This window comes from Phalacrocorax carbo, chromosome 3 (genome assembly GCF_963921805.1).
Source record: "Phalacrocorax carbo chromosome 3, bPhaCar2.1, whole genome shotgun sequence".
Lineage (NCBI taxonomy): Eukaryota > Metazoa > Chordata > Aves > Suliformes > Phalacrocoracidae > Phalacrocorax > Phalacrocorax carbo.
Window position 1 is genome coordinate 127,064,884 of NC_087515.1, and position 20,603 is coordinate 127,085,486.

Genomic DNA, 20,603 nt, shown 5'->3' on the forward strand with positions numbered 1-20,603 from the left:
TTTGCTTCGTTTTAAAAAAAAATCTAACCCATGAGGAGGAGCGTGTGATGGTTTAATGCCTGGTTGCGCTGGAGAAGCAACTGAAGTTTTTCCGTGACTGCTGGATCTGTATAATAAAACGAAATCTTAAAATTATTTGCTACTTTTAGTTTTGTAGTAGAACAAGTCAATTGCATTCCAAGAACACCTCACTGATTCGAGAGGTTTATAGATACTCTTCGCAGCTCTATCAGTAGGGAAACAGAGCGTCTTCACTCCTGTTAGCAATCACAGTGCATAGAAGGGAGAGCAGAAATTGAAGGAACTGCTACAGAATTAGCTACAGCTTCTTCGGTGCAGCACGAAGAATAAATATGTGCTGTTGTAGCGAGACTGGCTTGAAGTTCATAAATACCAGGTCTCGTAATCTTTCTTGCTGTTTCTTTGTAACGGCCTGATGATGCAAACGTGGCCAGCAGAACTTAAACGGTGGTGGTGACGAATGGCCGTTGTACTCGGAGGATGATGGGCTCTGTGGGGTCAGCGTTTGGCAATCGGCTTTAACACCTTATCGCTGACCTGCCGGAGCGAGACAGCAAGCTACTAATTCTTGCATAACTGTAGTAAGCTACGCAACCGAGGGGACACAAAACCCGATATTTCTGAGTCACAGAAAATACAGAACAATGAATCTTAGTTCTGTGGAAGACTAAAACCCCGATATACGGTGGCAGGGGACATAAATGACCGCGCAAGGGGAGCGGAGGTGGTAAACTGCAGGAAGTATAAGGGGGAGGCGAAGCCAAAAGGAATTTTTGGCTGTAATTGCAAAGGAATCTGACCCCTAACCGGGAACTGATGGACTTCTATTGCCATAAACAACGAATTGGGAGAGCTAGGCTCAGGAGTAGAAATGACTAAAGGAATGCTTTACAAAGCAAATGGAAAGATCTAAATCATCCTTTCCTGGCTAAAAGCAAAGGAGCAGATATATAATAACAGGTTTTTGAACATAAATACCAAAAAGCTAAGTGCATCAGTTTATTACTTTCTCCTGGTCCATCAAACAACTCCAGCGAAGGAGAATTTCCAGAGTTCTCGTCAAGCTCCCTTTTCAGTGCATATCTGTTAGGTGATTTGAGAGTCCTTAATTATCTAATGTCATTAAAACCCAGCCTGGAAAAATGCTGGTGAACCGTCTTGAACTAGATGGCTGGCCCAGCTGTTGTATCGAATCTCCAATACGTGATAGTTAAATTATCTGGGTTAGATGGCTGGACGTGCCTGCGGAAAGCATCGGATTTGTTTCGTCGCGCCTTGTAAGCAGGGTCTTATGGCTAAGTTGATTTTAGTGCTTTTGAGCATCATTCCTAAGAGAGCAGTTCTTAACCTTTTTCCGAGTTTATAACTGAAGTTAAGCTTGTCCTGACCAAGCAGCTCTCCGAATGGATGCTTTACCCAATCCCTGATTCTGTGCAAGTAAACATGGGCTTCTGAAAAGATCTTTTCTTATTTTACCAGCTTTTTATTTCAATCATACGCCCTTGCTTAGGCTGACATCAACCTTAAAGTAAGCAAGCACGTACAAAATTTATCTTAACAAAATGGTCTTCCCTGGTGCTGTTTTTGTTTATAGTCAGTGGTTGCCTGAGTTTCAGAAAGGCAGAGACATTCCAGTCGAGGTGGTGGCAGCTAACAAAATTGCTGTCTTTGACCTTCTGATGCAAGTTTAGTAACTAATCTGGAGAATAATGAACCGCAATTAATGAAATCTGCTCTCGTATTCAAGTGTGTTTCTCAGACAGCACATAAAATAATTGAAAGAACTTCCTGCTCTCTAATTAGTTAGATTGAATTAATTTGGCATAATAGGATTCTTTATGTAACTAGCAGAACGGCTTCCGATGAAGCTGTTTATGTTCCTAAAAGATTGGTTTCTGATGAAGCTGTTTATATACTTTTAAGTTAGAAAATGCCTATTTTCTCCATTATCTGATGCCTTTAAATTAATTGCCAGTAGTCTGTAAATAAAAAAAAGCCAACAACTTAAACCTTTCTGGACTGCTGGAACTGCTTTTTATTTTCCTAGTCCGTTCTTTAAAAAGCTTAGTACCGCAGTGTGCAAGATTTAAAGCCTTACCAAACCTTACTGCTGGTGGGGAAAAGTTCAAAACACTTGCGAAAAATATGCAGGTGGATGGAGAATCAGATATTCATCTCTCTGTGCTTAATTACATTATGTACATGCTCTTGAAGCTTGTCTTTTTTATTAACATGCTGAGCCTTCCATAGCGTGCACCAAGCAGAATTACTGTCCTTTACCTTATGACCCTGTTGATCTCCAGGAACTGCCCGTGTAATTACATTTCAGGGCATCACTGGGTGCTGACATTAAAAAAGAAATGTACATATTAAATTTCAGTTTCTGGTTTTTTTGACATTGCTGGGGCAGAAGCACATTCCTCTGACCAACGTGCATTGGGTAAGTGGATTTTGGTCACCTTCAGGCTCGAGAACCTTGTTGGACACTCGGACGTCTTTTTGTTAGCACGCGGCTTAAATGAGAGATCTTGAGTCATGGCTATGTTGAAAAAATAATAAACTATTTGAGTTTTTGTACACTAATGTAATTCATTTTTGTTTTGTGGTATAGAAAAGCAGGCATGTGACACGTGGAGAGGGCAGCTCTCAATTTTTTCTCTTTCACCTTCTGATGCAGACGTAGTAATTAATCTTTAAAAATAATGAAGTGCAGCTAATGAAAAGCTATCTGAATAGACAACAGCCCTTTTCTGGCAGTGCATTAAAAAAAAAATAACAGTTTCATGGATGCGCGTGATACGTAGTATAATTGCTAGAACTGACATTCCTTAATCAAATGTAAATAATGTGACCACGGAGAACCTTCTTTAAAATCTCGCAGGCTTTTTTTCAGAGTTTCAGATAAAGAATCGTTTGGATGCTAATAATCAGCATAGCTCAGCAGATCCTCTGTGGCCAGCTGGGCTCGTATGTGCGCAGTTCTTGGGACTGAGTTGTTAGTGTTCTGATTTCTTTCCGAGTTCAGTTTTCCCTATCATCCTCATGCAAATAGTTTTTAATGAGAATGAGCGTGGAAATCTGGCTTTTTAAAGTTCTTAGAGGAAACCACTGAAACTTCTTTATGAATTAACTTGAAAATGGTTATGAATTACCCTTTTAATCTGCCTGGACCTAGGAACGAAGTAATTTAACTGCATAGCAAATGGTATGGTTAATTTTGCATACAGTATATTGGAAATGTGGGAATCAAAAGTGTTATTACAGGCTGAAATGTTCCACATACGGAAGGTGGAAGAGGAGGGTTTAGTTTGGGTTAATATTTAAATGTAGAGTGTTAGAGAAGAAAACAGACGCGCACAAAAAATACCCAACAAACTAACTTGTTCTGGGTTTCAGATCTCCTTTTGGAATGCAGGAGATCTTGTATTTGAATGATAAAATTATTTTAAAATTGTTTTAAAATAGAGGGCAGAGAAGAATATGGGGGGGGGGTGTCCCTTTTTAAAATGGATTCGACTCGCTTGGCTCTGTACGAGGGGATTCAGAATTCTTACTGCATTGCTGTGCATGTCTTGTGAAAGTGTTTTATCCTGAGTGCTCAAAACTGATTTAAATCGACATTTAATGAAGCAACTGTTATGCCCTGCTGCAGAAGTTCCCAATAGCTGCTTTTAAATGGTGATGTGCACATAATACTGTCAGCGTGGCAGTCCTTGAGCTCAGTCACTCCTGTCTGCGCATGGTAAAACATAGACAAGAGCAGCGGAAGTTTTCTGATGATGCCCTTTCAGGATCGCATCAGCTATAACCTTGGCTAGACCGTTTCTGGAGCTTGGAGGATAATTCTTGTACGCGCTGGCCCGGTCCGTTCCGTTAACTGCCACTGGACTTCCTGCGTATTGGGTGTTCACACTGAAGGATTTTCAGCCATCGCCATAAAGTCAAAAGGCTTTGGACTGAAGTCATCAGTCACCATGTCAGAGGCATTTCACAAAATGTTTAATGATGTAGAAATACCAAATGTGTTTTTTCTGAGCTCACTGAAGGGGTTGCCATTATATATACATATTTAATACACGGTATGAAAACTGGTTTGTTCAGGATTAATTTCGGTGCCTCTGTAAGTGGGGCAAGATACACATTTGCTTCTCCAGTTCAATCTCACCAGCGTACCGGGTTAGTCTCCAGATTACTCTAATCACTAGAAACAGCATGGCTTTTGGTCACTTCAAAGTATGTGCAAACTGACCTCTCATCTGACCAGAAAATACGCGCTCTTAGAAATCCTTATAAACTCACTGCACAGAGTAGCAGCTCTTAAGAAAAAGACGATTTTTGTTCTACAAAGATTCAAAGATGCTTTAAAGTGAATTGCTTTCATGTTCTCTCTTACTCCGTATTTTGTCAGCTTGGTTGAAGAAATTGTGCCAAAAATTATCGCTGTAAAAGGGTCGAGTTTTGCCATTGGGTAAATATATATGTCTAGTTTAGCAGTCGCTATCTACAAACGTTTAATGACAGAATTTGGCTCTCGATTCAGAAATATTTTTCATCCAGTAAATGTCTTCACAGATAGTCAAACACAACATTTCCGTACTCCCCCCCAAGAAACTTGATTACATTTCATAACAAAGACTCGTTTTAGTACCCTTGCTACCCCAGCGCGGGTGATTCTGCCCATCTGTTTCTTGTCAACACCAAAGTTGGGCAAGTGCCACTTCTCATAATTGCTTTTTTTTCTCCATCTTTTTCTAAACATTGCTTGGCAAAGTTATTGTCGTGTTGAGATTTGTCATCCTTTCAGGAGGAGAACTTGATGAGGAATGATTAAAGTGTAACGGTTTTGTTTCTTCTGCTATTTGATATCAACCGGATTTTTAGATTTCATGGATTTACATCCTGTAAGACTGACAGGTTTTGAGACAGGGAAAAAAAACCCAATGCTTTCCTCTGTTTCTTTCTTTTAGAGGCAAAAAAAGGAAATGAAGGGAACAGAGCAATATCTTTAAATACTTTTTCTTATTCCAATTCTGAGTCCTTATCTCTGGATAATAATGCCAGACCTCGGAGCACTGCCCACACGTATACGTGCCCAGAAAACGGGGCAAGATCATCAAGTTGCGTTACGGTGCCAGTGGGAGAGCCTGGAGCTGCCTTTAGCTCCCGATACAAGGTCTGCTGAAAAGGGCTGTTCCCCCTGCTATATCGGATCACAAACAGTGGTGTGGAAGCAACAAGGACAGTGTTTTCCCTCGGCGCAGCCTTTCTGAGATGCCAAAATGCATTGCTTTTAGCGCTGGAGCGTGGAGATATTTAACTAGGATAATTTGAATTCAAGAGTCTTGGCTTCTCACTGAGGTTCAGCTGCACCTCTGCAAAGGGTTTGAAGTGCTATGTAAGTGCCTGCCTAGGGATTGGCCCTAATGCCTTGTGACTACAGATATTTTTTTCATTAAAAGGTAATATTTAATAGCTTGGCTTCGCACTCCCAAGGTGGACCAACCCATGGCTCAGAGGTGGTTGAAGAGGAGGGAATAAGTGTTCTGCCAAATACTCTGCTCCCTTTAACAGCCTGATAAGCCTCTATTAAACCTAAAATTTGCAGGGTTTTCCTCGTAAGAAAGTCAATCCCTCTCCTCTCGAGTCTTAGTTGAAGTGAAACACTTGTGTTATGACAATTAAGTTATGCTTGTATGCCTGAGTTAATACTTAGGACGAGTCAGGGTACTCACTGCACCTCGGTGCTCTAAGCTATCTCCAGACTCGGTCACAAGCCAGTACTGCAGCTGCTGTCAGGGTAATACTTTTGCCTTAAGAATGCCACTTTATTTTGAAGGAAGCTGAAGTTTTGGAGTACGAGGTGTCTGAAAACCACTGGATCATGAGCCCTAAAGCTGTGTTTATTTTTAGGCTTCATTGATTTGTTCTGATTTGGGTCACCCTCTGCTTCCTGGAGTGCATGTCGTAGTAAGGATCTCAAAACGCTCTACCTTGTGCACCTGAAATAGAGCCGGTTTGCTCTGAACCCCACTTCAGTAGTGTACTTTCAATTAGCAGGTTTAAAGACAAGCAAACCCCCTCTCTTCTACTTGCTGTTATTGAACTGGAGCTTTAATGTCTTTACAAAAAGTTATTTTGATCCACTGTGAAGCTGCTGGGTTTTTTTGTCTGTCTTTTGTGTTTTTATTTTTTTACCTTGAAAGACTATGTTTTTATTTAATGTCTGGCCATCTCCGTATAAATAATGGCCATTCTTCTCCCCCATGTTTGTTTATTTTGGGGACAGGATTAGTCATATTCCTGCTTTACTGTATTTAGAAAGGATGCAAGAGAAGAGTACCTTACTCCAGCTGGAAAGTTTCAGTTCTTTAAACAGATTGGCAAATTCTGGAAATAGCAGCCTCAGAGATGAGCACTGCCTGCCTGTTTCTACAGAGGGAGTTCTCAAGTCCCTTGGAGAAAAAGGAAAAAACAGCAGGCTGCTTCCAAATTGTATAATATGCCGCCCTTAACAAGCTCTTTCCCTGAAAGTATGAACCTGCCCTTGCAGTACGTTGTTTAACAGTGCTAAAGAGAGATGTTTCTGCCTTTTTCTCCTCTCCTTTTCTTCACGTTTCCCTTTTCCAAGGTTCTCCATTGTCGTGGTCGTCCCTTTCCCTCCTGTGTCAACAGTGCATGACAGCCCAAGTTGGCAGCTTAGCCCCAGCTTTAGAGTCAAGTGTTGCAGTTTGCTGTTACACCCTTAGGAGAGTGATTATTTCACATCTTTAACATAAAGAGCTGCACACGGGGCAAGCGAGGGACACTTACTGTCAATGCCTTCGTATCAAACCCCGTGCTATAAAAGAGAAGGTACTGGTGAAACTTGGAGCCGTCCTTCTGACACGGGACGGGTATATTGTGATTAGCAAATGGCGGGTGTAGTCTTCACTCTAGCAGGCAGTGGTGATGCCCTCTTTGAAAAGAGGGTGCGCAGATCTTGTTTCTTCCTTCCTTTTTGAGTTAAAGCGAACAGTGCTAAAACCTAAACTGAATTAAGGTACCTGGAGGTGGAGAAAGAGTTTTGGAGACAGACTGAAGCTGAGGATGTCACTAGCCAGACCGGTGCGACCTCAGATGTCTGTCTTTGCTCAGTGCTCTGACTTTGCCTGCATAAAACAAAAACTTTGTACGCTAAGAATATGTACTTGTAGCTGCTTATGTGTTAAAATTCAGGGATGCCTTGGTCAAGGTTTTTATCGCTTCAGAGTATGTCATCAGAATGAAAAAATAAAAAGCAGTGCTCCATCCCTTCATGACAACGGTTTGTTTGCGATTCCAAAATTTCAAATACAAGTTTTAATGTTTACCAGATTGACAATATTTAATCCTTCAAGCGAATGATGCTCTGGGCTTTTTTTCGTTCCTGCAGGCTGTCCCACGAATTCTGGTTCAGTCTGCCAGCACTGATGCCAGCGCTGCACGGATAAAACAGGTAAGCGCATCCTAGGATGTGATGATACAAGTTTCATATTCACGTGCCCGAAACCAGAAGTGGCAAAAGCAGCTGCTGGGATAACTGCTTAAACCCTGTTGCTCTTCTGCTGTTGCTTCACTGGGAGACAATTAAATGCAGTGCGTGTTGCTGTGTTTTCTTAGGTCCTGGTAAAATCTCCCCTTATATCACTTTTATGTTTGAAAGCCTGGTTGCATGAGCAGTTAACTAGCTAAAATTTAGCTGTTTTGCTGCTTTAAAAGGCAAATTGCTAGGCTCTGGTGCTTTCTATAAACAGAACGTGTCTGTTACTCTGAGTGTTGAGCCTCATTCTCAATTTTACATATCAAGCCAATTCATGATATCGACGCAAAAAAAAGCTCTTGCTAAGCTGGAGAGAAAATAGACCCTATGATCTCCCACAGTTCAGCAGAACTTGAGTCTTCTGAATAGCAAATCAGCTTTCTCCCACTGTGTGTTTATTGTCTTAGCAGAATGCGTGTTATCTGAACGCATAAAAGGGAAAACCCAAAGACCAGAGCTCCAGAGTCCACATGTTCAACACCCTCTCCACAGAAAAGCTAAAAACGTCTTTAATCTGCAGGAATGTTTCACAAAACTTTTCTGTATTACCTTTCGCATAGCAATAGCAAGCTAGCCTTTGGTTCCGAAATTCCTGTAATTCAATCAAATACCTCTTTCTTCAAATGCCATTTACGTTGCCAGTGGAAAAGGCACTTCAGAATAAGGTGAAAATCCTCTAGTTTGGGACACTTTACCACTACGTGGGATAAACCACGAGATTTTGAACAGTAAACCAAAATGTACACCTGACAGTTAAGGTAGGATATGTACAAATCTGCCATCCTCCAGCCACTATTTTTCCCCCCTTCCTATTAGCAGCCTCCCTCCCAAAGAGATTTAGAGACATCCTAATCTTTTAGAGTACATGTGCTGGCAAAAGATATTGATCTATCAGATTTAGTAAACTTTACAGCCAAGAAATACATCACTAAAATGGGCTGTTAATCTCATGAGGTGCAGTTAATTTCATACTCTGAAAGTGTGTGGTGCTGGCGGCATCGAGGTGGGAATGGCATTTGGAAACGGGGACATAAGTGACAGTTGAGTTGGAGAGGCATGATTTATCAATCCTGAGAGTTAAGCCAAATAACTGAGAGACTTATAGATCATGGCTATTTCACATTTCATATAAATCCTGCTATTCAAACAGCAAATGACCGTTCCTGTAATATAAATAATTTTTCAGTAAATACTGGGGGACGTATTTCTTTTGGTCGACACTTTTCTTATTAATGGAAGAAATGAGCTGACAATCCTACCAGGTTTGCAAAGCTGACTTCGGATCAGCTGGCATCTTGTGGAGATTGCAGCTGCACAGGGATTTAGATAAGCTGGAGGCCTTAGTACTTCCCAGAGGCCTTGTATCTGTCCTTTTAGCCCAGATATTTTGGATAACAGAGCTCCACAGTCACTATCCTGTTCTGTTTCAGAATAACCAAGAAGAAGCAGGGAAACAGCCATTCGAAACTGCAGTGCACACATCTGAGGCAGACAAGAGCCCAGACAAGACATCCAAAGTGCCTTTGCAGCAGCCCACAGGAGAGCCCCAGGTGCAGGACTCCCAGGAAGGACCTCCCAGTCCTCTGAGTGAAGCCTCCAGTGGGTATTTTTCTCACAGCGTCTCTACAGCCACCCTCTCTGAAGCCCTTGCAGCAGGAAGTGATGCTGTGGCTCAGCCAGGAGGTCAAATGCCTGCAGTGATTGACTTCCCAGCTCCCGCTGTGGCTCAGGTCTCTTCCGACATGCCAGGGCACTCGGACAGTTCTTCAGAAAGCTGCCTCGGTACTAAGAGAGAGAGCTCACCTGCCTTCAGCCTTCAAAGTGCTCATGTAAGACCTAAAGACAGCACTGAAGTGAATGGAAACGATGCTTTGAAATCAAAATCTTGCACATCTCCTGTGACTCAGAGTGAGCTGGCAAATGATGCCTCTGTAGCCACTGATGCAAAAACCTTTCTTTCTACCTCCACTCCAAAGAAGGAGTTGTTATCCAAACAATCAGTGGAGTCAGCAGGACAAGCTAGGAAAAAAGAAACTCCTTCTGTGTCTTCAGAACTGGGGTTTCCCAAACCACGGGTTCATCCCGACCAATTATCCCAGCCTGGCATTGCAGCCTCCCCCTTCAAAATCCAGAAAGTGAAGACATCAGAGCTGAAGTCCTTTACAAGCATGCTGGGGACGGATCCCACGTGTTCACTGAACACAGAAGAGCAGCAAGAAGGAGAAAAGAACACGTCCGCTGCCCGTGGACTGAACCACAATGGATCAGAAATGGCAGAAGAAAAACTGGAGGTGACTTCTGACTCTGAAGATGCCAATGAAATTCCCGAGTGGCTGAAAGAGGGAGAATATGTCACAGTCGGCGCAAATAAGACGGGCACCGTTAGGTATATTGGGCCCACGGACTTTCAAGACGGAACGTGGGTTGGTGTCGAACTGGATTTACCTTCAGGTAAAATACGATCTAGGCCGGGTGTAAAGCAAACAGCACGTCAGAGTTCGCAGTGCTTATTTTAATGACCACTTTCTGACGAGGGAGGTTTCATTAGCCATTACTGGGCGCATTTTGAGAAGGGAAATATAAAAGATCTTTCCCTGCTGCAATCTTTTTCCAGTCTGCCTTTGTAAACCTAGTCTCCCTGACCTCTGACTGAATTGTATGCCTTTTCAGCTATGTCTTTGGCTTCTTACAATGGAGGTAGGAATCAGGATTGCTTTTACAATGCAGCTCGGTAAGTCTGTAGTTGCAGGAGATACACCTCGTGTCCAAAGAGTTCTCTTCTGGACTTCTGCCCTGAGGATAAGAGTATCCAAAGTGCAACAGGAGTTGTAGGATTCAAATGATCAAAGGAACAAACGTTTAGGCTAAAAGAGAATCTAAAAGGTTACTGGTCTCTCACAAGCTATTTTAAAATAAGCTGTAAAATTATAAAAGACTATTTGTGTGTGTACTTAGGTATATGAAAACCAGTAAGAAATAATCATACATTGACCGCCTGGCCATACAGATGATTTTAAGGTTTCTTTCAGCTTCTCATTTATCATTCCTGTCTGCCTCTTACCTGCACATCTGTAGACTTTGCACAATTTAGGCTCCAATACATACGTTTTGGAAGCTAGGGTGCTGTTCCTGGGGAGGCTCTGTTCGTATGTGCTGTTGTAGGATAGTGCAGAAAAACAGTGACTTCAGCACAGGCCCTTTAAAGTGAGAGGGATGAAAGAAAGGTGACGGCTGGCTTTTGTTCTCTGCTGGAGCCCCAGGCTTCGTAAATCCCTTCCTCTGCAGGTTCGTGTCCACTTTTCATGGCACTCATTTTCTCCAAGAGTAGGCAGGACTGGGGGAAGGCAGGGCGTGCTAGTGGAAAATTTGAGAGACAAGCGATAGATACCGCTGCCTTTGATAGTAAGAGGGTTTGGTTTACCGAGGGCACGTGAAGCTCCTTATTTAAATCCTTCTAACCAAGCTGCAGCATTCCAACTCTGCAGTGCAGGCTCTGTTTGGTGAATCAGCACCAGGGAGTTGCCCGTGCTTGTCTCTGCTGCACGCTTCCCTGGGATTGGAGCCATTCACCAAGTTAAATACTGTGTCAAGGATGCAGAACTCCCATTAAATGAGCAGTTATCTTCCCTGTGCATGGTGTGCTCATAAAAGCTGAACTGGATGGTGTGTTGTCAGCTGGTTTCCGAAAACCCTCTGGAGTTTGGCATCCCGGAAAGCAAACTGTGGCTGTAATCCCTTTGAAAGTTGTAGACCTGATTCTCAGTCCTGAATTCATGTCTTATTTTAAAAAAATATATAAATGTATTTATAGATTCATTTCAATTTTGGAAAATCACCTTCCCTCCCTGCCTGGCTACTCTAGTCCACAGCGCTAATACTGTTCAGCACATACCTGGTGAGCATCAGCTTTGCTGTCTGTGGAAGAGTCAAACGGCTACGAGATTTTTGGTCTGTCGAAGGCTGAACTCCTGATGTTGCTGGATATTTTTTTTCCCCTTCTGTTTGCACAAGGATTAAGTCCCTGATTTATTGGAGCATAACTGGCTTCTGGCACATCAGGAGCTTCACTTGGGAAATACAGTCACAAACTTGTATCTTTGTCAATCTACAAAGTCCAAGAAGACTTTGTAGAAGTCCAAGTCCTTGGCCACGTGAGGGTATACTGGACCCAACGCAGTAATGGTGGTGGAGAGAAGGAAACACCCGCAAAATAAAAAGGTGACCTTAGGTCATTTAAAAAGATGTTGTATCTTTTTACGTTCCCTTTACAGATGGGAGCGGTCTCTGTCCTGGTACCCAGAACAGCGATCATGAGAATTTTAAATGATCAAAAGGGAGATGTAGAAAGATCTGAAAAAAAACCAGAAAGTAAGTGAGGTCCCACCTCAAATGCTGGGCTCAGGTTTGGGCCCCTCGGGACAAGAAGGGCCTGGAGGGGCTGGAGCGTGTCCAGAGAAGGGCAGCGGGGCTGGGGCAGGGTCTGGAGCACAAGTGTGCTGGGGGGCGGCTGAGGGGGCTGGGGGGGTTTAGCCTGGAGAAGAGGGGGCTGAGGGGAGCCCTTCTCGCTCTCTGCAGCTGCCTGAGAGGGGCTGGAGTGAGGGGGGGGTGGTCTCTGCTCCCAAGTCACCAGTGACAGGACGAGAGGAACCGGCCCCAGGCTGCGTCAGGGGAGGTTTAGGTTGGGTGTGAGGGAAAATGCCTTCCCTGCCAGAGGGGTCAGGCCCTGGCACAGGCTGCCCAGAGAGGTGGGGGAGTCACCGTCCCTGGGGGGGTTCAAACACCGTGCAGCCGTGGCACTTGGGGCCATGGTTTAGGAGGCCTGGGGGTGTTGGGTTGGCGGTTGGACTCGATCCTCGAGGCCTTTTCCAACCTTAATGATTCTGTGATGTCAACAGCATCGCGTAAAGAAATTCTGTCTGTCTGGTCTGTGGAAGTTATATGACGTGGAAACAGTAACTCTTCTCAACTTCAGACTCTCATCGACTCAGACAACCAAAAGCTCTCTTAAATGGCTTTTTTCTTTCCTTCCTGATAGTTTGCTAATGCATCGATTGCTGAGCTGGTTATTTAACACCTTTGGTGAAATTAAAGAATTCCCCTGAACAGGAAGCTGGGAGGAAGAATAAGGTGGTGTGTCCCACTCGGAGCGACTGGCTCCATGCAGTGGCTTTGCTGGTGGTCTGCAGTGAAGCGTACTGGTGTCACTGGAGCACAAGCCTGCAGCTGGGAGCCCCCTGAATCAAGCCTTTCCTTCTGCAGGCAGCTGCTTCTTCTACTCTTAGCATTTTATCAAGGTCAGATATAAAACCGGCTGATATTTTTTTATCTTCCCTCCTGTGGGAAGGCAGCTCCCACTCCTACTCCTCTGGGAGCTGGAGGACTTGTCTTTGTATCAGTAAGTGTATTGATCTGCAGATTCGTTCACTCTCGTGCCAGCTTTGTCCTCTAGTGCCCACAGCGCGCTCTCCTCCTGGGTCTTTACTTTCGGAGTGCATTTATAGGGAACAATCATTTTCCCTCCAAGCATTTTTCTTGCTTTCTTCTTCTGGTGCCCACCTAGCAGCACACCACGGGCACAGAATAAAAGCCATTTTGTCTATCATCTTTCTTTCTTCTTGTCAAAGGTAAGAACGATGGCTCGATTGGAGGGAAGCAGTATTTCAGATGCAACCCAGGCTACGGATTGCTTGTGAAACCAGGCAGAGTTAAGAAGGCCACGGGACCAGCAAGGCGGCGGAGCACCGGCTTGAGGTTGCAAGGAGGAGCCGCCGCTGAGAACAGGAAGAGTGGCAACTTCTCCGGGTCGGCCTCCAACCTGGCGTCGCTCACCGCCCTGGCGAAATCCGAAGGAGGATCCACGCTGCGGCCGGAGAAGAGCCAGAAAAACGTGGAGAACAGGAAATCCTGGGCAAACTGAGACAGCCCTACCCACCGCAGCAAACACCGCGCGACGCAGCCAGGGGAGCAGGTCTTCTAGCTTCGGGAGGCCGAACCAAGCGTGTGAACTTCTAGTTTGTGGCAAACACTAATGAAGGGGTTTTGTTGTTTTTTTTCCCTCTGCTTTGGGTGATTGATGTGTTAATTCTTTGCCTTGTCATGGTGCTGGATCTACGTCCTTCGTTTCCTGTTACAAATTGTGATGCTTCAGGGTATGACTGGTGGCAGCCGGCAAAAGCTCGTGGCGGTGGGTGGGTGCAAACTCTGCTCTCTCCCGCCTTTCGGAGATGGAAGGGACGCGTAAATTGTTCAAATTACAGCGTGGCTTTCCAATAGCTACAAAACGCTGCCCACGCACCGGTGCTTCTCTCGGTGTGCCTGGCAATTCTAAAACAAACAAACCCACCCCAACCTCCCCAAAATAACAGTTCTTTTCTAGTTTCGTGAGAGCTGTGTCCCTATCGCATAATACGTGGTGAAAGGGCAAGGTCACGGTGATTCCAGACAGGCAGAGAAGCGAACGTAAAACTTCGTTTGGAAATAAAGAACCCCCCAAACCCCTTTATTTCAAAAAGCAACAGCTCTTTGGTTGTGTGGCCTGGGCCCAGTGCCCGCTTCGACTGCTGTCCTGTCGTCCCTCTCTCCTTCTGTGGAAATCAGCACAATCTTTCCAGCTGATTTGCTGGGAACGGGAGAAGGCCCGCGACCCGCTCTGTAATACTTTTGATCCCTTCTTTTTTAGGAAAGAGGGGAGTTGAGCAAATTTGCTGTCTGTAACCCATTTAACGTGCACTCACCCCATGACCGCATCCCCTCTCTCACTTGCACCGAAGCGGCAGGACCTTCTTCTCGTTGGTTCTGTCCTTTGGGCCAAGAGGATTTTTGCAGAGGTATCGGCACTGACGTGCTTCGAAATTCCCACCCAGCCTTTGGAGACACTTGGATTCTTACCAGTTACGCGAAGCAGAGGGTCGCTGTCCTTATAATGGGATTAATCCGGTCTATTTATTTTTATTTATTATTTTAAAAAATATGAAATGCTTGCGCTTTACAATCATCCACCGCCTGCCGTGGCACAGAGGAGCTCTGCTAGCGCCGTACCCAGCGTCCATCCGAAGAGGAGGTGCCTCCGCCGCCAGCTAAACCATCCCAGCGGCGCACGAACGCCAACCCGCTTGAACAGCTGAAGAGTCGTCCCCAAAACGAGTCTCTCTTGAAAGAGGGAGGTTTGGGCTGGCTTTTATAAAATTAGATTTTTATTTTTGGTAACCCTTGCTAGTTTTTTAACCGCCTGTGGTGCAAATTACATGTTACCGCACACGTGCGATGCGCACGTATCCACATACACGCGCTCATTCTCTAACAAATCAAGGAAGGCCACGGACTTTGAGATGTTTATGTCTTGTTTAGTCATCGGGGGGGGTTGGACAGCTTGAGCAATAGATGTTTTATCTACGTGGGGAATATTTAGGATTCCGAATCAATGATTAAACTTTAATAAGTATCTCATCGCTGCCCGTGCTGCACGTGGGTATCTAAGTGCCTTAGCCATCTGGTTCAGAGGTCCAAGGGAAAGCTACATTGTCATCAAAGGAGATAGGGATGCTTAGCGAAGGAGATAATTATGCTGATTTACTGTAATTAATATCATTTATGCAGAAGGAATAAAATTAAAATAGAAACTAATCTGTAGCAGAGATAAGTGGGCTGGGTTACAGTGCAGCATGCATAGTACTGCCAGGGATCGTATATCCTTTCCGCTTTGTGTAACTAGTTTCAGTGTTTCCTAAATTTTCCTAAAGAAATCTTAATATAAAATGTACAGACCAGCTTTTAAAGGTATTTTTAGTGTACAGTTTTTCCCCCCTTTTCCTTTGCACGAAGCTCCTGTCCGTTCAAGCCAAGACGGTGGGAGAAATTTAGCGACTAACAATGCAGACGCTAAAATCCTGGGTTTTTAAAATTGCAGCTGTTTTTATAGACGCGCCTCACGCAACAAAACGACGTTTCGTTTTGGGGTGCGACGAGTGTTGCTGATGAAAGGCCGCCCGCTAATTGATAGGATGTCTTTTGTACTGCCTCGGAAGTTTTCTAAAATCCACCTTTCCCATTTTTTTTTCTAATTGCACTTTGTTCTGACGTGCTGCAGAAAGTTAGCTAATGTGAAACAGCCCCCGAACGGCTAGTTGGGTTTTTTTAGTCTCAGCATTTCATTTACTGGACTTAGGGATACCTTTAAGGCTTCTCCATGTTTGCTAGGTGGCCCCTTTGGGGGAGATATGAAGGGAAGAACCTGTCCAAGTCCTTTTGAAGCCTCTTTTCTTGCACCGCTGCCTCTGAAGACTGGAATTCTCCAGGACCAATGTAGAGGCGCCCAAGTGGGGGAGTGCCAGGGTCAAGCAGGAGGCAGTTGGTTTAATAGTTCACTATTTATTCTACCCACCGTAAATTCCTCTGGCCGAATGTGTACTACAGCTCTGGGCGCGTAAGGACGTATTTCAGTGTTGGCACATCTGGAGCGTGCGGCCGGAGGCTGCGACCGACTGACACGGGGTGGATTTCCTCTTCCACCTGCCCTCGGTCGTGCTACAGAACCGCGCTGGGCGTATCTAGAGGGGTACGAAACGTGGTTTGAACAGAACGTATTCGCGGCCTCCTCTAGGATACGTTGTCCTGGAAGCAAACCTCTTAAATACGGCCGGTCCGTTTTGCAGCACCAGCAGAAGACTGGCGTGACAGGGTGGCTCTGCGAAGAGAGCGCCTGGTGGACTTCGGCGGAGGATCTTCCTCGTCGCTCTCTTGGTTTTTACCATCTTGTTTGACGGTGAAACCTCTCCTCAAATCCCACCCTGCCCCAGAAGTGAAGCCATCCTAACCGAATGGCCCCGGTGCGGCACAAGCTCCAGAAAGCCAAACAAATCAAATTCGGCCGGGAGGATGTTCTTAGAGGACTTCCCTGACTCCCTCCTGCTCGCCCCGGCTTTCCTGGGCACGCGAGGGTTCTTCTAAAGATGTTTTCCAGGATTTTGGCACAGTGAGTGCACGTCCCTCTACTCAAAGCCATCTGTTACTTTGCACCAGCTAAGCCAACTAACCCAAAATCAGTTTAAAACCATAATGAAGGTTATATATATATATATTTTTATTGATAACATTAGAAAAACTCTACACTCAGCATAGAGGAGGAGGTGCTCTTAACTGGAACCGCCCAGCAACTGAGGCTGGAGCATTAATAGCTATGCATATTTTCCAATATTTTCATGCACTTTATCCCGGGAAGAACAACATTTAATGCAGGAACTGTAACTTGTAGCGAGTGTCTCATCTCCTGTGTCTGCTCGGTGGTGCGAGCGTGCTTTGCGTATCCCTGAACCGTCAGTGGGTCTCGGGATTCTGGGCGTAGAAAATGGGGTCGGCGGGTAGGAAACCCAAGGGTCCGAACCCGTGTGGGAGCTCTGCGGGTCCCTGCCTCCGCGCGGGGTTCCGAAGCGTGGTGGCGTGTCCTCCGAGCCAGCCAAGGGGGTGGTAGTTTTTTTGAGGGGACTTTTTGGGTTTTCTCAAGCCAAGCCAAGACTTCTTCCTGTGTTTTGTTCAGTGGTCTCATGGTGTTTTGATCTCTCTGTCCAAATTAATACTGTTTCAGTTCGAGGGCCTGGATCTGACCTGCTTAATGACGTAGTTTAGTCGAGGAAGACTAACAGAGATGAGTTGTGCATGGCAACACTGCCCACGTCCTTAAGAAGAGAGTTTTGCAGCGGTTGAGATGGAAGCTCCCCGCTGCTGCCCATGAGGCAGGTTGTTCAACACCTCTTTGCTTTCCTACGAACCGAGAAGCCTCGTTCCTACCTACGAGTCGTGAAAACCTGTACAAAACGAGCCTGGGAGTCGTCCGGACCTGCTTGCACGGTAACGGAGCTGTTGAAGAGTCTTTTCTGTGTGATGCTTGTGTCGTCCTTGCGCTGGGACTGCCAGCTCTTTGCACAAGAAGTTGGGTTTCGCAGTGCCTTATCCCCGGGTCAGCAACGAAGCAATGCCGCGCGGGGCTGGGTGTCCCACCGCCCTCGAGGCTGCCTAGCTTTTAGGCAAGGGAGATCATGATAAGTAACGGCGCAGCCTGGTCATGCTACAAAATGCTCTTGAGCTGGGGTCACCTGTAAGTGTCTTGTTCCTAGATCTCCTTTATCCAGCTTTGCTTCAGTTTCTGCTCCCTCCACCCTCCTCCTAAAGTACCACCATGTTTTTCACTCCCAGGAAGGGCTCGGCTGCTGCTCTCTGCCCGCGAGCCCCCGGCTAGGCTGGGTTCAGCCGGCAGCAGAGCCTCCCGGCATGGCCTGGCTAAGCCTTATCCGGGCTCCGGCAGCCGAACGCTGCAGCGGAGGGAACAGGGACGTGGCCTGGGGCTCCTTAAACCCAGCGAGAGGGCGCAGGGCGGCAGGGATGCGTTAAAGACATTTCCCCTTCACCGGCCTTACCCGCTCGGGAGGAGCGGTGCTTTTGTTCAGCAGGAGAAGGCAGCTGCTCTCCCCCTCGCTTTCCCCTGCCAAACTGCTTCGGAAGCTGGTACGGGAGCCGCGCTCCGAGCAATAACCGGCAGGGCGTGGATGGGCGCGTCCCGCCTCGCTTCAGACACCCTTGGCTTTGGCGCCGCTCCTCCCCGGGCGCGCTTTTGCGGCCGCCGTGCGTTCTGCTCCGTGCCGCTGGCGGCCGCCGCGTCGTGGGAGGGGAGCCTCTGCCACCTCTGTAAATGTGGTGGGTCTGTATATACAGAGCGGCAATTTACACTGTGGTGTTACGTGTCCATCCGTGTACTTTAAATGAGCTAAAATCCAAAGATACTTTGTAATGAGCTGTAAAGTTTTTAATTATTTCTGTACAATACTAAATTACTGTAATATTGTATTATACCTGCCGTGCAGCCCGCAGTACCGAAATAAACGTCATCTCTAGAGCCGGTACGTCTGCGCGTTGTTAATCCCCGTTGTATCACTGGAAGATTTAGACGCACTTGCAGCCCTTCCACGGAGTAGCATTGCTCGAGGGGGCCGAGATGTGCTTCCGACAAGACTTCGGTGCTGCTGCACACGAGTTAGGGGCCTTCCCGTGGGTGAACGGAAACCCACGGCTTTACCTTCCCTCCATCCCCCTCCTTTCTGATGCTCAGGGAAATAGCGCTTTGCCTGCGGCCGCTCAGGGGTGGGAACCCTCGTCACAGACCGGGGCTCCACGGAGCTGTGCTGAGCCAAGGGGAGGCTTTATTTAATGCTCACGTTCCGTGTCATTGCGCTAAATAAAAGCGGAGGGAGGGCTGCTCGTGTTCCCTGTGCTGGGACTGGACAGGGCTTGTCGCTGCCGGCCCTGCCCTTAGTCGCTGCAATGATGTTTCCTTCCTCAGCTCCTGCTGTTCCCCCACGGGCTGTGAAAACCAGCTGCCGCAGCCCCCCGGAACGGGGCGAACGGCCCCAGTGCTCGGGGGCAGGGACGGCGGGTGCCGGCTGCCGTGGGGCGAGTTTTCCCAGGAAACGGCTTAAAACTCCAGGAGCTGGTTAGTGGGGAGGGAGCTGGGGCGCAGGTTGTTCCTCCTTGAAAACCAGCTCCAACTGAACTTAGCACTAACGCTTATTTTAATGCAGTCGCAGCCTGGTCTTCCCCGATTTCCCTAAAACAGTACAGATGTGGCAAGCGATGGAAGAGAAGAGGGGCTGCCCCGACGGGCAGCGGCCGGGCACGAGGGGAAGGGACAGCGGCTGCTGCCAGAGCCCCTCTGTCCTCGTTCTGAATTCGCAGCGAGAACCGAGACGTAAGGCTGAAGAAATGATTTATTTTAGGATTGGGCGTCCAGACTGAGTAAGACCCGTGAGCTGGTCTTGGGGTTGTCCAAGCCCAGTCTGAAAAAATAAGGAGCGCCCTCCGAGCAGCCCGAGCCCCCCGGGGGCAGCGCTCTCCTGGCAGCAGGAGGTCGTGGCCGTGGCTGGCGTCACCCCTCGGATGCGAGGTGCAGCCCAGAGGCAGGAAAACTCCATTTTCCTCATGGTCGTGGCAACTTGGCGTCCTACAGCCTTCCCTGTAGGATAGCTTTGGGTTTATTTAGGCTTATTTCCTAACCAACACTTGGCCCTGTTGCAGTTCCCTCCGCAGGGAGCGGCGTCACACGGGCCAGGAGGCCCAGCAGCGCGGTTGTGTTGCTCGGGTCTGGGGTGGAAAAGCTTTGGCTCTTGGGGAAAAAACCCAACAGCCCACAAACAAAACCAAACGACAAACCATCTCCCCATTGTCATGGGGGTTTTCTGCCTCACATCATCCCCCAGGACCCCCGGCTGCCGCCGCCTCCTTGCAGTGGTGCTGCCGAAGGCGTCTGCTCTTGGGCTGTGTCACGGGCTGGGGCTTTGGGTGGAACGTGGAGGGGCTGGGCAGGGGCCTCTTACAGATTGTCAGTGTCTCTAATTAATGTAATGGAAGTGACTCAGCAAACAAAGATAAATTTAAATTAAAAAAGAGAGGCAAATTACAAATTCCTCGGGTTGCAGCTCCCTCCCAGGCCTCGGCAGCACCAAGCAAACGCCGGTTACTCGGTGAAGCTGCCGCCCGCTCGGCTGGCTGCGCGCACCGTGGGCCGAACCGCTTGGGACAGTGCTGCAGGTTGTCCCTTCGCCCAGAGAGCAGCCGTGGCACGGAGCTGCCGCGGGCACGGCGGTGCCGGTGAGTCACGCCAGCGCTGGCGGAGCCGCCTGATAACGCACAAGCCGCGCTCGGAGGCAGGAGCGCCGCCGGACGACCCGCGCCGTGCCCCGCGCTGCATTTCCCACCCCAGAACTGAGCCGGCGCACGGCGGAACAGAACACCTCTCCGCTCGTATCCCTGCCGCTGCCTCCGCACCGAGCAGCCCCGGCGGCCGCGGGGCCCTGCGTGGCGCGGCCGGGGGCTCCCGGGGCCGCTTCTGCTGCCTGGCTGTGGCTGCGGGGTTGCTCTGCGGGTGCAGGCACAGGCAGCGAGGTCGGTGCTGCGGGAACCCTGGTCAGAAAAGCCTCGGGGGGGATGAGAAACGCAACCCCTGTTCCAGGGCAGTGCAGTGTCCTTGAAACGCCCTCCT

At 47.4% G+C, this 20,603-nt stretch overlaps 1 protein-coding gene across 5 annotated transcripts in view; it reads left to right on the forward strand.

The window, feature by feature from the left end:
* The window catches only part of KIF13B (kinesin family member 13B), a 130,836-nt gene extending 112,372 nt beyond the window's left edge, over nucleotides 1–18,464 (forward strand). For all 5 annotated transcript variants that reach the window (XM_064448275.1, XM_064448277.1, XM_064448276.1 and 2 more), the window contains 3 exons: nucleotides 7,433–7,495; nucleotides 9,010–10,030; nucleotides 13,204–18,464. In XM_064448275.1, the coding sequence (XP_064304345.1) occupies nucleotides 7,433–7,495; nucleotides 9,010–10,030; nucleotides 13,204–13,496 (1,377 nt within the window). In that variant the 3' untranslated portion in view covers nucleotides 13,497–18,464. The remainder of the gene's footprint in view (nucleotides 1–7,432; nucleotides 7,496–9,009; nucleotides 10,031–13,203) is intronic.
* The last annotated feature ends 2,139 nt before the right edge of the window (nucleotides 18,465–20,603 follow it).